Genomic DNA, 13,659 nt, shown 5'->3' with positions numbered 1-13,659 from the left:
ACGTTGTCCCTCATGTTTTGCTTACTGAGGTTTCTATTTAATCCCAGAGGCCCCTGACCTCTGTGTTCTCACATTTCCTCCAACTCCTGGACGTCCTATTGTGCCACCGTTCCTCCCTTCCTCTCCCTGTTCTATGTTTAGAAGGTGTGAGAGCCGCTAAAGTCCTCCATGAGGTTGACTTTTCCATCCGTACCCCACGTTTGTGTGTGTGTGTGTGTGTGTGTGTGTGAGAGAGAGAAAGAGAGAGATAATGAGAGAAAGAGTTTCCCTTTATGTCAGTTTGTCTTCTGCCTCCTCTCCCCGTCTCCTCGGCTCCCTAAGATCTGTCATCTTTTATATCCCAGGATTCTTTGCAGTAAAGAAAGGCCACTGATTCATCCTGACAACCTGCTCTCCCTTCCTTCCTCCCTCTCTTCTTTCTTCTTTCCAAACTCTCTCAGACATACCAACAGTCCTCCTCTCTGCAGTCAAAGAACAGGAAGAAGAATAAAGGTAAGCGGTGAAAGCCACCTGTTCGGTTTCCCTTTTTTTTTTTTTTTCCCACCACAGTGCGAGCAGGAATTTCTCCCCTCACAGCCCAACATTCACCAGTTGCGGTCACTCACTCATTTGCTTGTTCACTAATGGATGTTGTGCAAAAAAAAAAATAAGAAAGCAGCTGCTGCTTTAGTCGAACCAATTCTCTTAGGAACATTTTATTTTATGGGTCTGTAATTTTCTAAGGATTTCCTAGAACGTTTCATGGAAATAACATATTTTGGTACTAATTATAGGGAAAATAGAGACAAAACACTGGTGTTGAACTGTGTGCTGACCTGTAGACAGATTTAACATACAGTGTTTGCATATTCAGTTGACCTGCTGTGTGCTGATTATAAAACTCTCTTAAGCTAGGAACTAATTGTAAATAATTACTTTGAAGTGTACCGGGGCCAATGCCGGTTTGTCTTTTGTGGATATTTTCATTTTTATCACTAAACACAGACATGCTTTACAAACATCACCCTCCTCATATAACCTTTTTTTGTCAGAGCCCTCAAAATATTAAATTTACAACCATATAAAACAGAGAAATGCCTTAAATCATCACATTTGACAGCTGGAACCAGCAAGTATTTGCTTGATAAATTACTTAAATGATTAATAAATTATCAAAATTGTTTTTTTATCCATTTTCTTTTTATCACCTAATTGATTAATCGGCTGATCATTTCAATAATCCTCAGTATCAAAGTCATTTTAATGCTGTTTGCACATTTATTTGCTCATATGCTGCGTTTATTTTTATACATATGTGAAAGGACACTTCTCATTTCTCCATTTTAATAGAGATTAGGCAATCAGAATTCCATTATGTCATGTGGTGAAATAAAAATAAAACCTAAACTGACAGCAGCCAATCAGGAATTGATTATTGTCCGCATTCTCCACCATAAAATCATTTTACGGTCAGGAAATACCCTTTTCTCACATTTTGACAGATTTCGACAGACTTGACTGCAGGAGAAGCAGCTTTTTGTCTGTACATTTCCTGAACGATCACGTATGACAATCCAGTGATTCAGCATTTCTTTACACTGTGAAGACAGAAACTACCAGTGAAATTTCTATGTATAGCAATGAAGTGTAATACGCAGCATTTTTAGACTTTTTTTTTTATCATTTCTGTTTCGTTTCCTCAAACCAGTGACAATAACTAAATTGAGATAAAAGCAACATCCGAACCAGATGGTTTCACTTCCTCCTATTAAGTCGATTTCGCTTAACTGTCCGTTCTTTTACTTCCTGATATCCGTTTCTTTGCCTCTTTGACCAAAGCGTTTTTTTTTCCGTTCACCACCCTGACGAGGATAAACATGTTGGAAGAGATGTTTTTTTTTTTTTTCCACAGGCCTTTCCCTTGTTTCACCATCTGCCATTGTGAGAAACTCAAAAAGCTTAGCTCCATCTGTACATTTCGGCAATGGATTTGTTTGTTTACAGCAATTAAACCGAAGTTTTGAAATGACTGTGATGATGGCTTATTGATGCTTAAAACGGCTATAATCAATATTTTGTATGGTAACAATGTGTCAAATGATGATGTCAGAGGCGTGGCTCGTAGTGATGAACCTACAGAGAATCATCAGCGACTCTGCTGCTTTATAGCGAGTTTCAGCTCATTGTTCAGCTGTCTGGCTGCAGCTTTACTGTTCTGGTTCACTCTCAGTGCTTTCACAGTGTTGTTTTCAGCTGCTGTTTTCAGAGAAGAAGCTCTAAAAAGCCACTGTGCACTACCTGCTCAGCACCAAACGGCAAACAGACACAGTTAGCTGTAGACCAGCTGGTGAACATAGTGGAGCATTTAGCAGCTAAAGTGCCAGATATTTCCCTCAGGAGATGGTAGAGAGCAAAAACAGAGCTAAAAGAAAGTGAATATTGGACTTATATTCACCAGGTAGAGAGAAACACAACTCAAAATGAGTAATAGCAAGCCTATCAAATAGGTAATGAAATATTACTCATTGCTTTGATCCCGGCTGAGCTAATCTTGAAAAGTGAATATGTCACTTCAAAAGCAAAAAAAACTCAAATTGGTGATGGTATCAGTCTTCATCTGGAGCTGCTGCAAAGAAAATGACTTCTGAGGCCACTTTTGTACACGTTCTGGTTCAGGGTGTATAGTTTCCTCTATATATCAGACTATGCAACCTCTTAATTATCCGCAAAGCAACTCCAGACTAAAATGCGTTTCACGTTGCATGTTTGAACCTTAATTTCTTGTGTCTAGCACTGAGGGGAGAAAAAAAAAAAGTTGTTTCTTTTTGAGATAAAGTTCACTATACGCTGAACTTTCCGTCGCCACAGAAATAAATGGATATTGAGTTGCGTTCCCTCTTGTAAAGCCGTGAGACTTTTGATAAAGCACAATAAAAGTTTCTTCGTTGTCCCCGACTGGCAGCCAAGTTTCCCCGGTAATCTCTAATGAGGAGCCTGCTATGAAAAATGTTACAGGGCTTTTATGCCAGGCAATTTTTTTTTTTTTTTTTTTTTTACTGCAGTGCAGCAGTGTTCTGTCAAACCCAGAGACTGAACTCCTGCCAAGAATTATTACAACATTAGAATATGGCATTTTCTGAAAGCTTTTATTCACACTACAATGAAAGACTGAGAGAGTGAGCACTTACAAGCAGCATTAGTACAGCGCTCTGCCTTTTAAATGACAAATTGTCTTTCTTGCAACTCGTGCTTTATTATTTAGTCTCTGTGTTTGTCACCTTTATGTTTTCCCAACCCGTGTTTTTCTAGGACGAAGTTTGGCCTCCCTGAGTCGGAGGCGTGTTTCCTGCAAAGCGCTGGGCAGAGGAGACTGCGAGGGCTGGTTGTGGAGAAAGAGAGATGCCAAGGGTTACTTTTCTCAGAAGTGGAAGAAGTACTGGTTTGTTCTGAAGGACAATTGCCTCTACTGGTACATCAATGAGGAGGTAAGTCTACGCTTTTATCTCTGTCCTCTCATTTCCAGGCTGTCTGAATTTTTAGTTTTGGTTGTAAAACATTTAAAATTACAAGAGTCAGTTTTCCAAATGTAGCAAAATATAACATGTTACACAGTGTTAAGGAAGCAGTGATGACATTTCTTACAAAATCTGTGCTTGCTGTAACTTAGTAGGAGCGGTACAAGTTATTGAAACAGAGAAAATATTGCATACAAGTTACCCTGAAGTCACAACTTATGTTCAAATATAACAATTTCAGGATGAGCCCTGAAAACTTTGCAGCAGGTTTTGAACAATGAAGTAAAAAAAAGGATTCAGTCAGGATAACTTTTAATGAAGTATTTGACCTATTTAAAACTGCTAGGAGCACTTCATGGTCTTTAAAGAGGACGTAGAATGCTTTTTGTGATTTTCTGTTATTTTTTATGCTGTTATAATTATGTATGTTAAACATGGTCAGTGTTCCAAAACTTGAATGTACTATATGTTAATGTTTATGTTAAAATGCTCTCTGCAAGTCAAAAGCCCAGGGCGTCAGCCTGCTCTGAATGCTACATTTGCAATGTTACGTCTACTTCCTTCTCATGATGTTTGTGCATTCCCACATGCAGCCGTCCGTTCTGTAGCTTTTGTCGCTAAGGTTGTTCCATGGTTTGGTCATGTCCATTCACATATTTTGGATCGGATTCGGGCTCAAACATGCACAAATATACTTGAGAAGTTTCCTTTTTGTAGCTTTCAAAACCGCTAACCAATCAGACCAGAGTGGGCTCATCAGACGCCTGAAACGACCATGACCAGAAGTTTCCATTTCAAGTAAAGAACGAGAAAAACAAGTCAAATCCTACTACTACTGTATGTTTGCATGGCCTCTGAAACCGACCAATCAGAACAGAGTGGGCTCTTAAAGCGACAGGAGCTAAAACAGCCTGTTTCAGACAGAGGCTGAACTGAAGGGCTGCATAAAGGGCCAGTATAAGATAGATAAGGAGTTTTTTTTAACTGTAAATCATGCAAAGATATTCCATTAGAACCCAAGAATATAAATATAGACCTGGAAATGTGCATGATATGTCGCCTTTAAACTCTTCTACTAATCACTTTATCATTGTCACTTCCCATAATCTCATTATTTATCCTTTTTCTTGCTGTTTTTCATCTCTTTTTCTGTTCAGGATGAGAAGGCAGAGGGTTTTGTCAGTCTTCCAGAGTTTAAGATCGACCGGGCCAGCGAATGTCGCAAGAAGTAGTAAGTGCATGATGAAAACAGGCCTATTGCATATTTATGCGTATGTACCTTCGCCTGAGACTGTGTGTGTGTAAATGCGTGCCAGCAAAAAATAAACTCCCTCTGTTTCCCCATGTCTCTCTAGTGCTTTCAAAGCATGTCACCCCAAGGTCAAGAGTTTCTACTTTGCAGCAGATGGAGTGGATGACATGAACAGGTAAATGCAGATGAAGGTTATGCGGTAGGGAGCGAACTTCCTGCTGGGTGGCAAGAGTGCAGCTTCCTATTTACTGTCCCCAAAACACTAAACAAATATGTTTTTCATGCGGTACTAAAAAAAGAGGCCTGTCATGTTGGGAAGTGCACAGAACATTATTTGCAAGATATTTACATGCCGCTTTTCAGTTTCAACCTGGGCAAAGACTCTTCCTACTGCTTTTTTAATTTGCATAATCGTTTACAAAAAAATATGTTATAAGTTATTTCTCTCAACAGCAACACAGTGAAACACACAACCGTCTTCTTTTCAGAAAGATGTAACGAAAATGCAGAAATAAATTGATTTTTAGTGGAAGCCTACAGTTACTTCGCTCCACTTTATTGCTTTTTTTATTATTTTGTGAGAAAAAAATTATATTTTGTGATACAAATGTGCTTCACCAGAGCTAAAAACATAATAAACTTCCATTGCGTCTACTTTTTTTCTCCATTTAAGTGATGTATACTTGCTATTTGCTTCCACTAAGCTATCATTATTTAAAAATATTATATTTTCACCTCTTGGTTGTATACAGCGTTGTGTGGTTTCAGTCTCCAGTTCCCTTTGGTCTTTATATTTAGAGGGTGAAACAACATCTTTTATATGCTCTTTGTGGTTTATATAGTGTGTGATACTTCCAATTATGCGTGTGGCTATTCTCTTTATGATCTGTTAGATGGCTGAGTCGTCTCAACATGGCAGCTGTGGGCTACGCCGAGCGAGAGAGGATACGCCAGGAGCAGGGTGAGGGTTCACTCAGTAATGATGGATAGATAGATAAGAGATGCTGCAGTATCTAACGGTATCTAACAGTACGCGTGTGTGTGGGTTTCCTGCAGATTACTGGAGTGAGAGTGAACACGAGGATGACGCCACCTCCAGCCCCAAACAGGACAGTCCCCCACCTCCATATGATACCTACCCACGGCCTCCATCAGTGAGTCACACACACATGACTGTATTACATACACACTGACACACACACTTACTTACCCGCTCGTATAAAGACCGTACTGCACTCAAAAAAGGCAAAAATCATGCTCGATGCTCCTCCGCAGTCCATTTGAACACTTAAAGTTATTGCCAATTTAGCCTGCAGGGAGTGGCAGGGCTAAATTTGGCATAATTGGTGCTATATATGGCCCTGGAACTGGTTGCTCTACATTAAGCATCTTTGTCTTTGGGCTTGTATTTTTTTTTTAGCCTAGAATAAAATGAAAGGCAAATACAGCAACAGTTATTACAGCACCTTTTTAGTCCAAAGCTGCAGCCTGCCAAGGGATAAGTATCTTAGATTTGTTTTTTTTTTGAGGAATAAAATAATCAGGATCAGCAAAAGACAGGCAGGTTTTCAAAGTAATAATATTTGAGAACCCTGATCATAAAGAGTCTTTGCTTTTTCTACACACATAGGGGCACACACACATATACATATATCCATTCGTGTCCAAACACTCCCAGCTGTGTCTTCCTGTCTCTTACTTTCATTCTCATTCAGTTCAGTCATCACCCTCCGCCTTTGGCAGTCGTCCGGCTCCCTCGCTGGATTGATTCCATTTCTGAAGTGTTTCATTACAACTGAAATGAGAAAAGGCCAGCAATTGACATCTGCCACTCTGTCTTCCTCTCTGTAAGATGAGTGCCTACTTGGAAGGCCGGACCACTCGACTGTCTTCCACGGAGACATCTCGTTCCCGCTCCTCCCAGGAGGACTTCCTCTGCGGCGAGCCTCCCGCGGCGGCCGCCGAGCCGCAGTACCACCCCGGTCCTCTAGGGGGAGGGACCACACACAGCGGCAGGAAGCCCGGGGGCAGCAACAGCAGCGATGTGCAGTATCGATGTGATCCTGTAGAGGTGTGTATGATGATGTTCAAACGTAAATTAATAAAAATGTACCCAATAAGTTATGAGAATAAGACGATACATGTAACGAGCAGCTCTAAAACTAATTGGTAAGTAATGATTATGTAAGAAATATGGTTTATTGGTCCATATATACGTGCACAAGTCTTTCAGTCTTTCATAGAGTAAAATACCTCAACTACATGAAATTATCAGTCAGTGTTTATCATCTCCACACAATAAATCTTTATGTCTTTCCTGTGGCGCCACCATCAGGACAATTTAACAGCCGTTGACATGAAATATCAAAACCCAATGGGCTGCTTGCCACGTTCTTGTTCTCCAGCTTTCCATTTTGTACACTCGGTGGCTTTTGCTCCTGGGATGCCTTCAGGCTAAAATGTCAAATTTGCACACAATATAATGGCAAAATATAACTGGCACAAAATGTGCTGATTATACCAATTCCGCTGGTGGGATGATTACATTCATACATAAACTAACCGGTAGGGACTCTTTTGATTTTAATTACCTTAGAAACTATTTTTCCAGCAGGACCCTCAGGAGAAAATTAAAATTCTTAGACCCACTGCTGGTAAGTCTCTGGCAAAGTAGCAAATTGGCAATGTTGTCAGTATGCTTCTCCAATACTTGTATTGTGGTGTGTAATGAACAATTCAGCCTCTAGGGGCAACTTGCATTTTTCAAACTCTGGGACTTTAGTGAAAGAGCTTGAAAAACACACATGAATAAAACAAAAATACACTCTTTACTGCTAACAGACTCTTAACTTTACCTGTTTTATATGGAAACTGTAGTAAATCTAATTAAGATGTGGCTAATTAGATTAAAAGAAAGTTTAAAATAATAAACCTTTCTGCATCTCAATGTGCAAATCACTGATCTCTGAAGTTGTGACTCTGGAAAATTTAGGACATTATATTGATGGAAGGACTCATCTCTTTCTGCAGAAATGGAGGAAACTGTTGGAATCTCTGGAAGTTCAATATAATTTGTATTTAAGTGGACAACAACTGTGGACAAGTGACTGAACTGGGAACACTGGGCATGAATTGAATCCATGTAGCAATAAATATAATTTAAATTCACCATATTGTATCTTTTGCTATGTAAGTACTGTGCATATTCTTTTTTCTTTTGTGGACCAGTCCTGCAACATTACGTTTTATATGTTTGCTTTTTGAGAAAAAATCAATAAACCCTCCCAGCAACAGAATTTTATGTTAAAATAAATGTTTATTTTGAATTTTGGTATTTAATCAAACTACAAACAAGCTTTTTTTCCCCTAACATATCAGACCTCTTTGGATAATGCTACTTTCACTCAACATCTTGAATGTTTGAGAAGTAGCTTAGATCACAACAAGTGTTCAGATTCTCTCCACTCGTCAAGCAGTCAACTCATTCACAGTGATTGATAATATTGTTGAAGAACACGGTTTGTCCGTTTCCGTTTCCTGTAGTACCGTTCCAGTCCGGCGGGGGGCAGCAGTGAGACGGGGTCCCCGGGCCGCTCTTCCTCGTCTCAGAGACGTTCCTGGCAGGACCTGATCGAGACTCCGCTGACTGAGGCTGGACTGCACTACCTACAAACAGGACCACTAGGTAACACACAGATGAAACGGAGACTTCATGAAAACACGGTTTTCTCACAACCATCTCATTTTTGTGTGAAGTACTTACATTCAAATATTTGTGGAATATGATGATATTTTACACTGACCAGTCTGTTGTACAGATTTGTTGTCAGACTTCAATTCTAGAGGTTAATTGTTTTTGTTCCCCCTCTTTTGGTGAGATGCCTTTATAAGCCCCTTTGTCTTTACAATCATTTTTTCACTCCTTTCATGCATTATTGGATTTTTTTGGGTCGTGTTATTCATGCAAATAAATTCAAACTAAACTAAAAGACTTGCTGCAGTACTTTTGAAGACTCTTGCAAAGTTGTCATTTTTGACAACTTCTTTGGGGGGACATCACTCTGTGGATAGTTTAAGTGGGATACTGTAAGATAAAGTATGTTAAATGTTGATGAATACAAACTTACCAAATATATCCACAAACTTATGTTTTTGAGAGGTTTAGCTTGAATGTATAGTCGAATAGTCTTTATTTTTTATGTTTAATTTATAAAACCTGGCAAAATAAGTTTGTTTGTACATACTGTATGTTGTATGTATGTACAGCTTTATGCTCTGTAAGAAAATGAGTGATGATTAGAGTCAACAGCTAATTATTTTGACAGAGTATGGCGAAGAAAATATGAGTCTTATATCATTGTTTACATTACAGAGGACGCCGTCTTTGCCGAGCCAGGCCCGGGTGGTGGGACTATGATGGCCGGAGCTGTTTACACTCTTCCTGCACAGAGGAATGTCCCGTTGCCCGTGGCGATGCAGAGGCTCATTCCTATGGCAACCCAGGGAGGGAAACCCCGCAGCTTCACACTGCCACGAGACAGCAACCTACACACACTCCTCACGCCCCCTGCAAAAGAAGAACAGCAAACACACAACGGTGAGTTTAGTCCATGTATGTGACAGAGAGAGAAAGAGAGAGAGAGAGAGAGAGAGAGAGTCAAGGACATGCATGTAAATGTAGCGTGAAACACACAGACGCATAAAAAGAGTAGAGAGAAAAGAGCACCGAGCTAATACATGTGCATTTTTTTTTTTTTCATGTGTGGGTGGATGGATGTCAGGTGAAAGCAGAAAAGAAAAAAAAAATCTGTCTCTGACTGAATGACAACCAGCAGAGACGGGGGGGAAAAAAAAAAAAAAAGAGCTGAGATTTTTTAAGGTGAAGATGTGACGTCAGTACATGTGCCAGAAATAAAATCGCTCTCAGGCAGACACATTTCCATTTAAATCATCATCAGTATCTAGTAGGGTAACAGCCACTCCAGTCATGTACTGATCTAATGAGGCTAATGAGACAATGGTGGACTGGTTGCCAAGGTGAAGCCAGCGGCGTACAGGAAAGAAAGTGCCAGACTATAATAGTAAACAAGAATGATTTATGTAATCAGAGGATTTTCTAGGGTGATGATAGATTTGCTTGAGAGTAAGATATTAAATGTTTAGCAAAGACTCTCTAAATACAGTGAAATATATGTGAATTCTCGTGCGGTTAGTGAAGAACAGGAAACAAAACTGCCAGAATGGAGAGGACATTACTCAGAGATTTTTCAATGACTAATACGAGTCATTATACTGTATAATACAAGTGATGTGTGCTGCTGTCCTCCAGTGGTTGATCTGAGATATAACCCGACCAAATCAGGCTTTCAACAGTTCATCCTCCTGTAACTTCCTATCTCGTGACACCTGTGAATAGTGGAAGATTATAACATAAATCATCGTTAAACGTGTGTGTCTCTGTCTTTCTCTCTGTCTGCGTGAAGGCGGCAGCGAGGGGGCGTCCCTGGGCGACCTGTTTCGTGCGTGCGAGCAGGGCGGAGTGTGCCCTCTAGGCCGCGGGTCGGAGGCCAGGGGTCAGTCGGAGTTCAGGCAGTCCTTCCTCAGACGGGCCGCCGACCCTCAGCTCAACGAACGTCTGCACCGCCTCCGCATACTGAGCTCCACGCTGAAGGTTTGTTTATACGCTCACACACACACACACAAACAAATATGCAGGAAATATATAAATGTGCACATGAATATCACGTACACTAGGGTGAGATTTAAATGTTTTTTAAAGATATTTGGAGACATTTCAGTTCTTTGTTGAGGCGACTGACCATTCACTAAACCCCTCCCCCCAAACTACAACTGTCCAATCATAGCTTAGCAACCGTAACTAGGCACAAAAGGGCTGTAAAGGCCTGGATTTCTCCACATTGAAAAGGATTGTGCATTGAGCTCATACCGAGTATATGAAAACGTCTTTATTTTAGCCTTTCAGAGACCAAAAACTCAAGAGCAGATACGGAGGATTAATCAGTGTGTTTGACTGTTCTACATAAACTGTGATTACAGCAGAAACTGAGCTCTACTTCCAAGGAGCATTTCATTAGCTACATTTGGAAATTATGTTAAAAAAAACCTTCATGACTTGCACATCCACTGTGTGGAAGCCAAACAGTGTCATGTTAAAGGAATAACATTTTCCTTATTATACTAGTTATACTGAGAGTAAATAGCTCTAAACTGCAGTGAAAGGCAAACACTGTTCATCTACAGGGATCATCAGCTGTTGATGACTTTTACGTATATAGCTTTTCTAATACAGCTTTAGCCTCAGTGTTTTAGCACGATATCATGTCTGTGGCCATCATAATCGTTTAAAAACACCAGAAACATGAACAAGTTAGCTGGAGACGGTGTTTTCAACCCACTCATGGTGCTAATATTTGATTAATTAGCTAAATAGCTGCAGATGATGTCATGTTAGCCAGTAAAATGGATGCTCATCAGCTAGAAGCCCGCTCTGTGCAAAGTCGAGGACCCATCGATTAATAAGATTACTCAGAATTACAACATACGTCATCAGTGTGAACTGCATATGTGATGTGGGAGAACGGGAAGAATGACGGACATAGTAACGGTAACTAAGGGGGCCAGGCTTTGTGAATGGTCAGGTTGTTTTTTTTTTAAACTATATTGCACATTTGTTTTTTCATTAAGTTGCCACATATCATATCTCACTGATCTGCACAATGCTCGCAAAGAAGACGGTGCGATTTTTCGCTTATATTTCACTCACATGCCCATCGTTCACCCTTTAATTTATGAAGTTTTTGCAAGAATTAAGAATATATTGATTTAGCAGTTTGTATTTTCTGGCATTTTCTGATACAACTTGCTTCATGGTTTTAATATTTCCTACTTCGTAAAAATGATATCTTGTTTTTTTCTGTTCAAAATCTACTTTTTTTTTCTTATATAGGGTGTACTGAAAAAAAAGAGTACTTTAAGATATAAATCCACCTCAGCAGCATATGCACATGCGTTTCTAATTTTAATTTCTTGCCCTGACATACACATAAACACATATGCACACATGTACACACACACACACATGCTGTAAAATGTCTCTGTCTTGTTAGTTTTGGTGCAGTCATCTGTCCCAGTCTGTCTCCTCGGTTTGGTTTCTATCAAGCTTTGTAAAGCAGCCATCTGTGGCTTCATGCTATATGAGCAGTGGTTATGTTACTGGGCTGGTTGCCTGTGAATGGCTCTTCTGCTGTGGCTGTTTTGTTGTTGTTGTTTTATTTTTTTTATTTGTGTCTCTAGAGTTTTGTATCTTTGTTGCTTCCTCTGTGTACATTGGGCGGGGATGGTTGGCGAGGGCGTTGAGGGGGCTTTGTCGCTTGTGCGTGTAGCTGCAGTAGCTTTTGTGAGGATCTGTGGCTTTGGCTGCCCCTGTGTGCTGGTACAGGTCGGGCGGAGGAGCTTACATGTTTATTCCCTGTCTGGCGTCTATAATACACCAAGTTTGGGGAGTTTGGATGATTAATTTCTCTCTGTCAAATAATGAAAGCGTACAGTAGACATCAAAGTCATCCCTGGTGGAGCTTTTTCTCCATGACAACAGGCAAATCTTCAAACGAAAAATGCCTCAAATCTGCCTCGGATGGACTGTTCACATTGTTATTTACAAGTGATCAGGTCCTATTTGTGTGTTGAGGCAGCATCAGCTTATCTGCATTGGTTGCTGTGGAAACAACAAAGGCATGCATATTTTATATCTATCTTTTTTTCAAAATTGATACAAAGCCGCACAAGTTCACAAGTGCACAACCTGATAAAGGAGGTTCATATATATACTTTGTCTAACGTTGCCATCACAGCTGGCTAACGGTGCTCTGGGTGTGACGTCAACAATACTGTATTGTAAAGGATAGTTTGCAGTTTTATTTAAGCAGAAAGATTAAGACACATCTCTAGAAATCTGTGATTTTGCTTCAGTCTGATTCGCAAATATCAGCTGTGCTTTGTGTTGTCCTCGTTGGATGAAAACAATCATAATATGGATGTACAGTATGTCAAAATTCTGTTTCTGTTGAGTCTGAACATGCTGAGTTATAGCAACTTACGTCAATTTACAATGTAGGAAAAAACTTACCTTTTACTAACCCAAGGTCATTGGTTCTTTCACAGATTTAAAAATTGAAATTATAATATGGTTAATGCACCTTTTTATTGTTATTCATTTGTATCAGATATGGTAGTTTTTAGCTCTACACAATCACCAACATTCAGTCCTTATGCAAACAAGAAAAGTAGCACTTGGTACAGTAGTTACTATTTTCACTATTTCATCTCAACTTCCTTATAACTCACCCTTTACAGAGGGTATATAAGTAATAACTAGTAATTAATTATGAACAATTAATTAGTCACTTACTACTGGTTTATACTGTGTGTCAGTTACAGGCCCTCAATGGGAACACTTAAGGCCATAAAGTCTGCAGTTAAATGTTACTAAGTCTTTTGTAATAGGTCTATACTTTCTAATATGTCATCAAGCTTGCAGCTATAAATATTAGCAAGTTGTCAATAAAGAGTCATGAGTTTCTTACTCTCTCTAATAAAGCATTGATTCTGCTGTTAAAAATGTTGATCTGTGATCAGTCATCAGTCAATAATTAAGGGTAAAAGTCTCTTTCAAATGAACCAAAAGCAAAACCAGTCATCTAAAATTAAAAATGTAAATAAAGCATTGATAAAAGATTATAACGATATTCTATCACATCTGCAGTTATCGATGTTAATATGTGCTGGACGGGGTTAAGGGGTAAGTTCTTAGTAACTACTAGGTAGTTTCAAACCAGTGATTTACTAAATCAAGTTGCACCATTAACACTTAAGAAATGCCTTATTTAGTTTATT

At 39.5% G+C, this 13,659-nt stretch overlaps 1 protein-coding gene across 1 annotated transcript in view; it reads left to right on the top strand.

The window, feature by feature from the left end:
- The window catches only part of cnksr2a (connector enhancer of kinase suppressor of Ras 2a), a 49,186-nt gene that overhangs the window by 33,886 nt on the left and 1,641 nt on the right, over positions 1-13,659 (top strand). Inside the window, exons 14-23 of the mRNA XM_044339079.1 lie at positions 441-492; positions 3,289-3,464; positions 4,652-4,725; positions 4,850-4,921; positions 5,640-5,707; positions 5,803-5,900; positions 6,599-6,817; positions 8,290-8,431; positions 9,119-9,343; positions 10,230-10,417. Coding sequence (XP_044195014.1) covers positions 441-492; positions 3,289-3,464; positions 4,652-4,725; positions 4,850-4,921; positions 5,640-5,707; positions 5,803-5,900; positions 6,599-6,817; positions 8,290-8,431; positions 9,119-9,343; positions 10,230-10,417 — 1,314 coding nt within the window. The remainder of the gene's footprint in view (positions 1-440; positions 493-3,288; positions 3,465-4,651; positions 4,726-4,849; positions 4,922-5,639; positions 5,708-5,802; positions 5,901-6,598; positions 6,818-8,289; positions 8,432-9,118; positions 9,344-10,229; positions 10,418-13,659) is intronic.

The sequence above is a fragment of the Thunnus albacares genome, chromosome 21 (assembly GCF_914725855.1).
Source record: "Thunnus albacares chromosome 21, fThuAlb1.1, whole genome shotgun sequence".
Taxonomy (NCBI): Eukaryota; Metazoa; Chordata; class Actinopteri; order Scombriformes; family Scombridae; genus Thunnus; species Thunnus albacares.
Note: the sequence above shows the minus strand (reverse complement) of the source record. Positions and strands in the feature narration are given on the sequence as shown.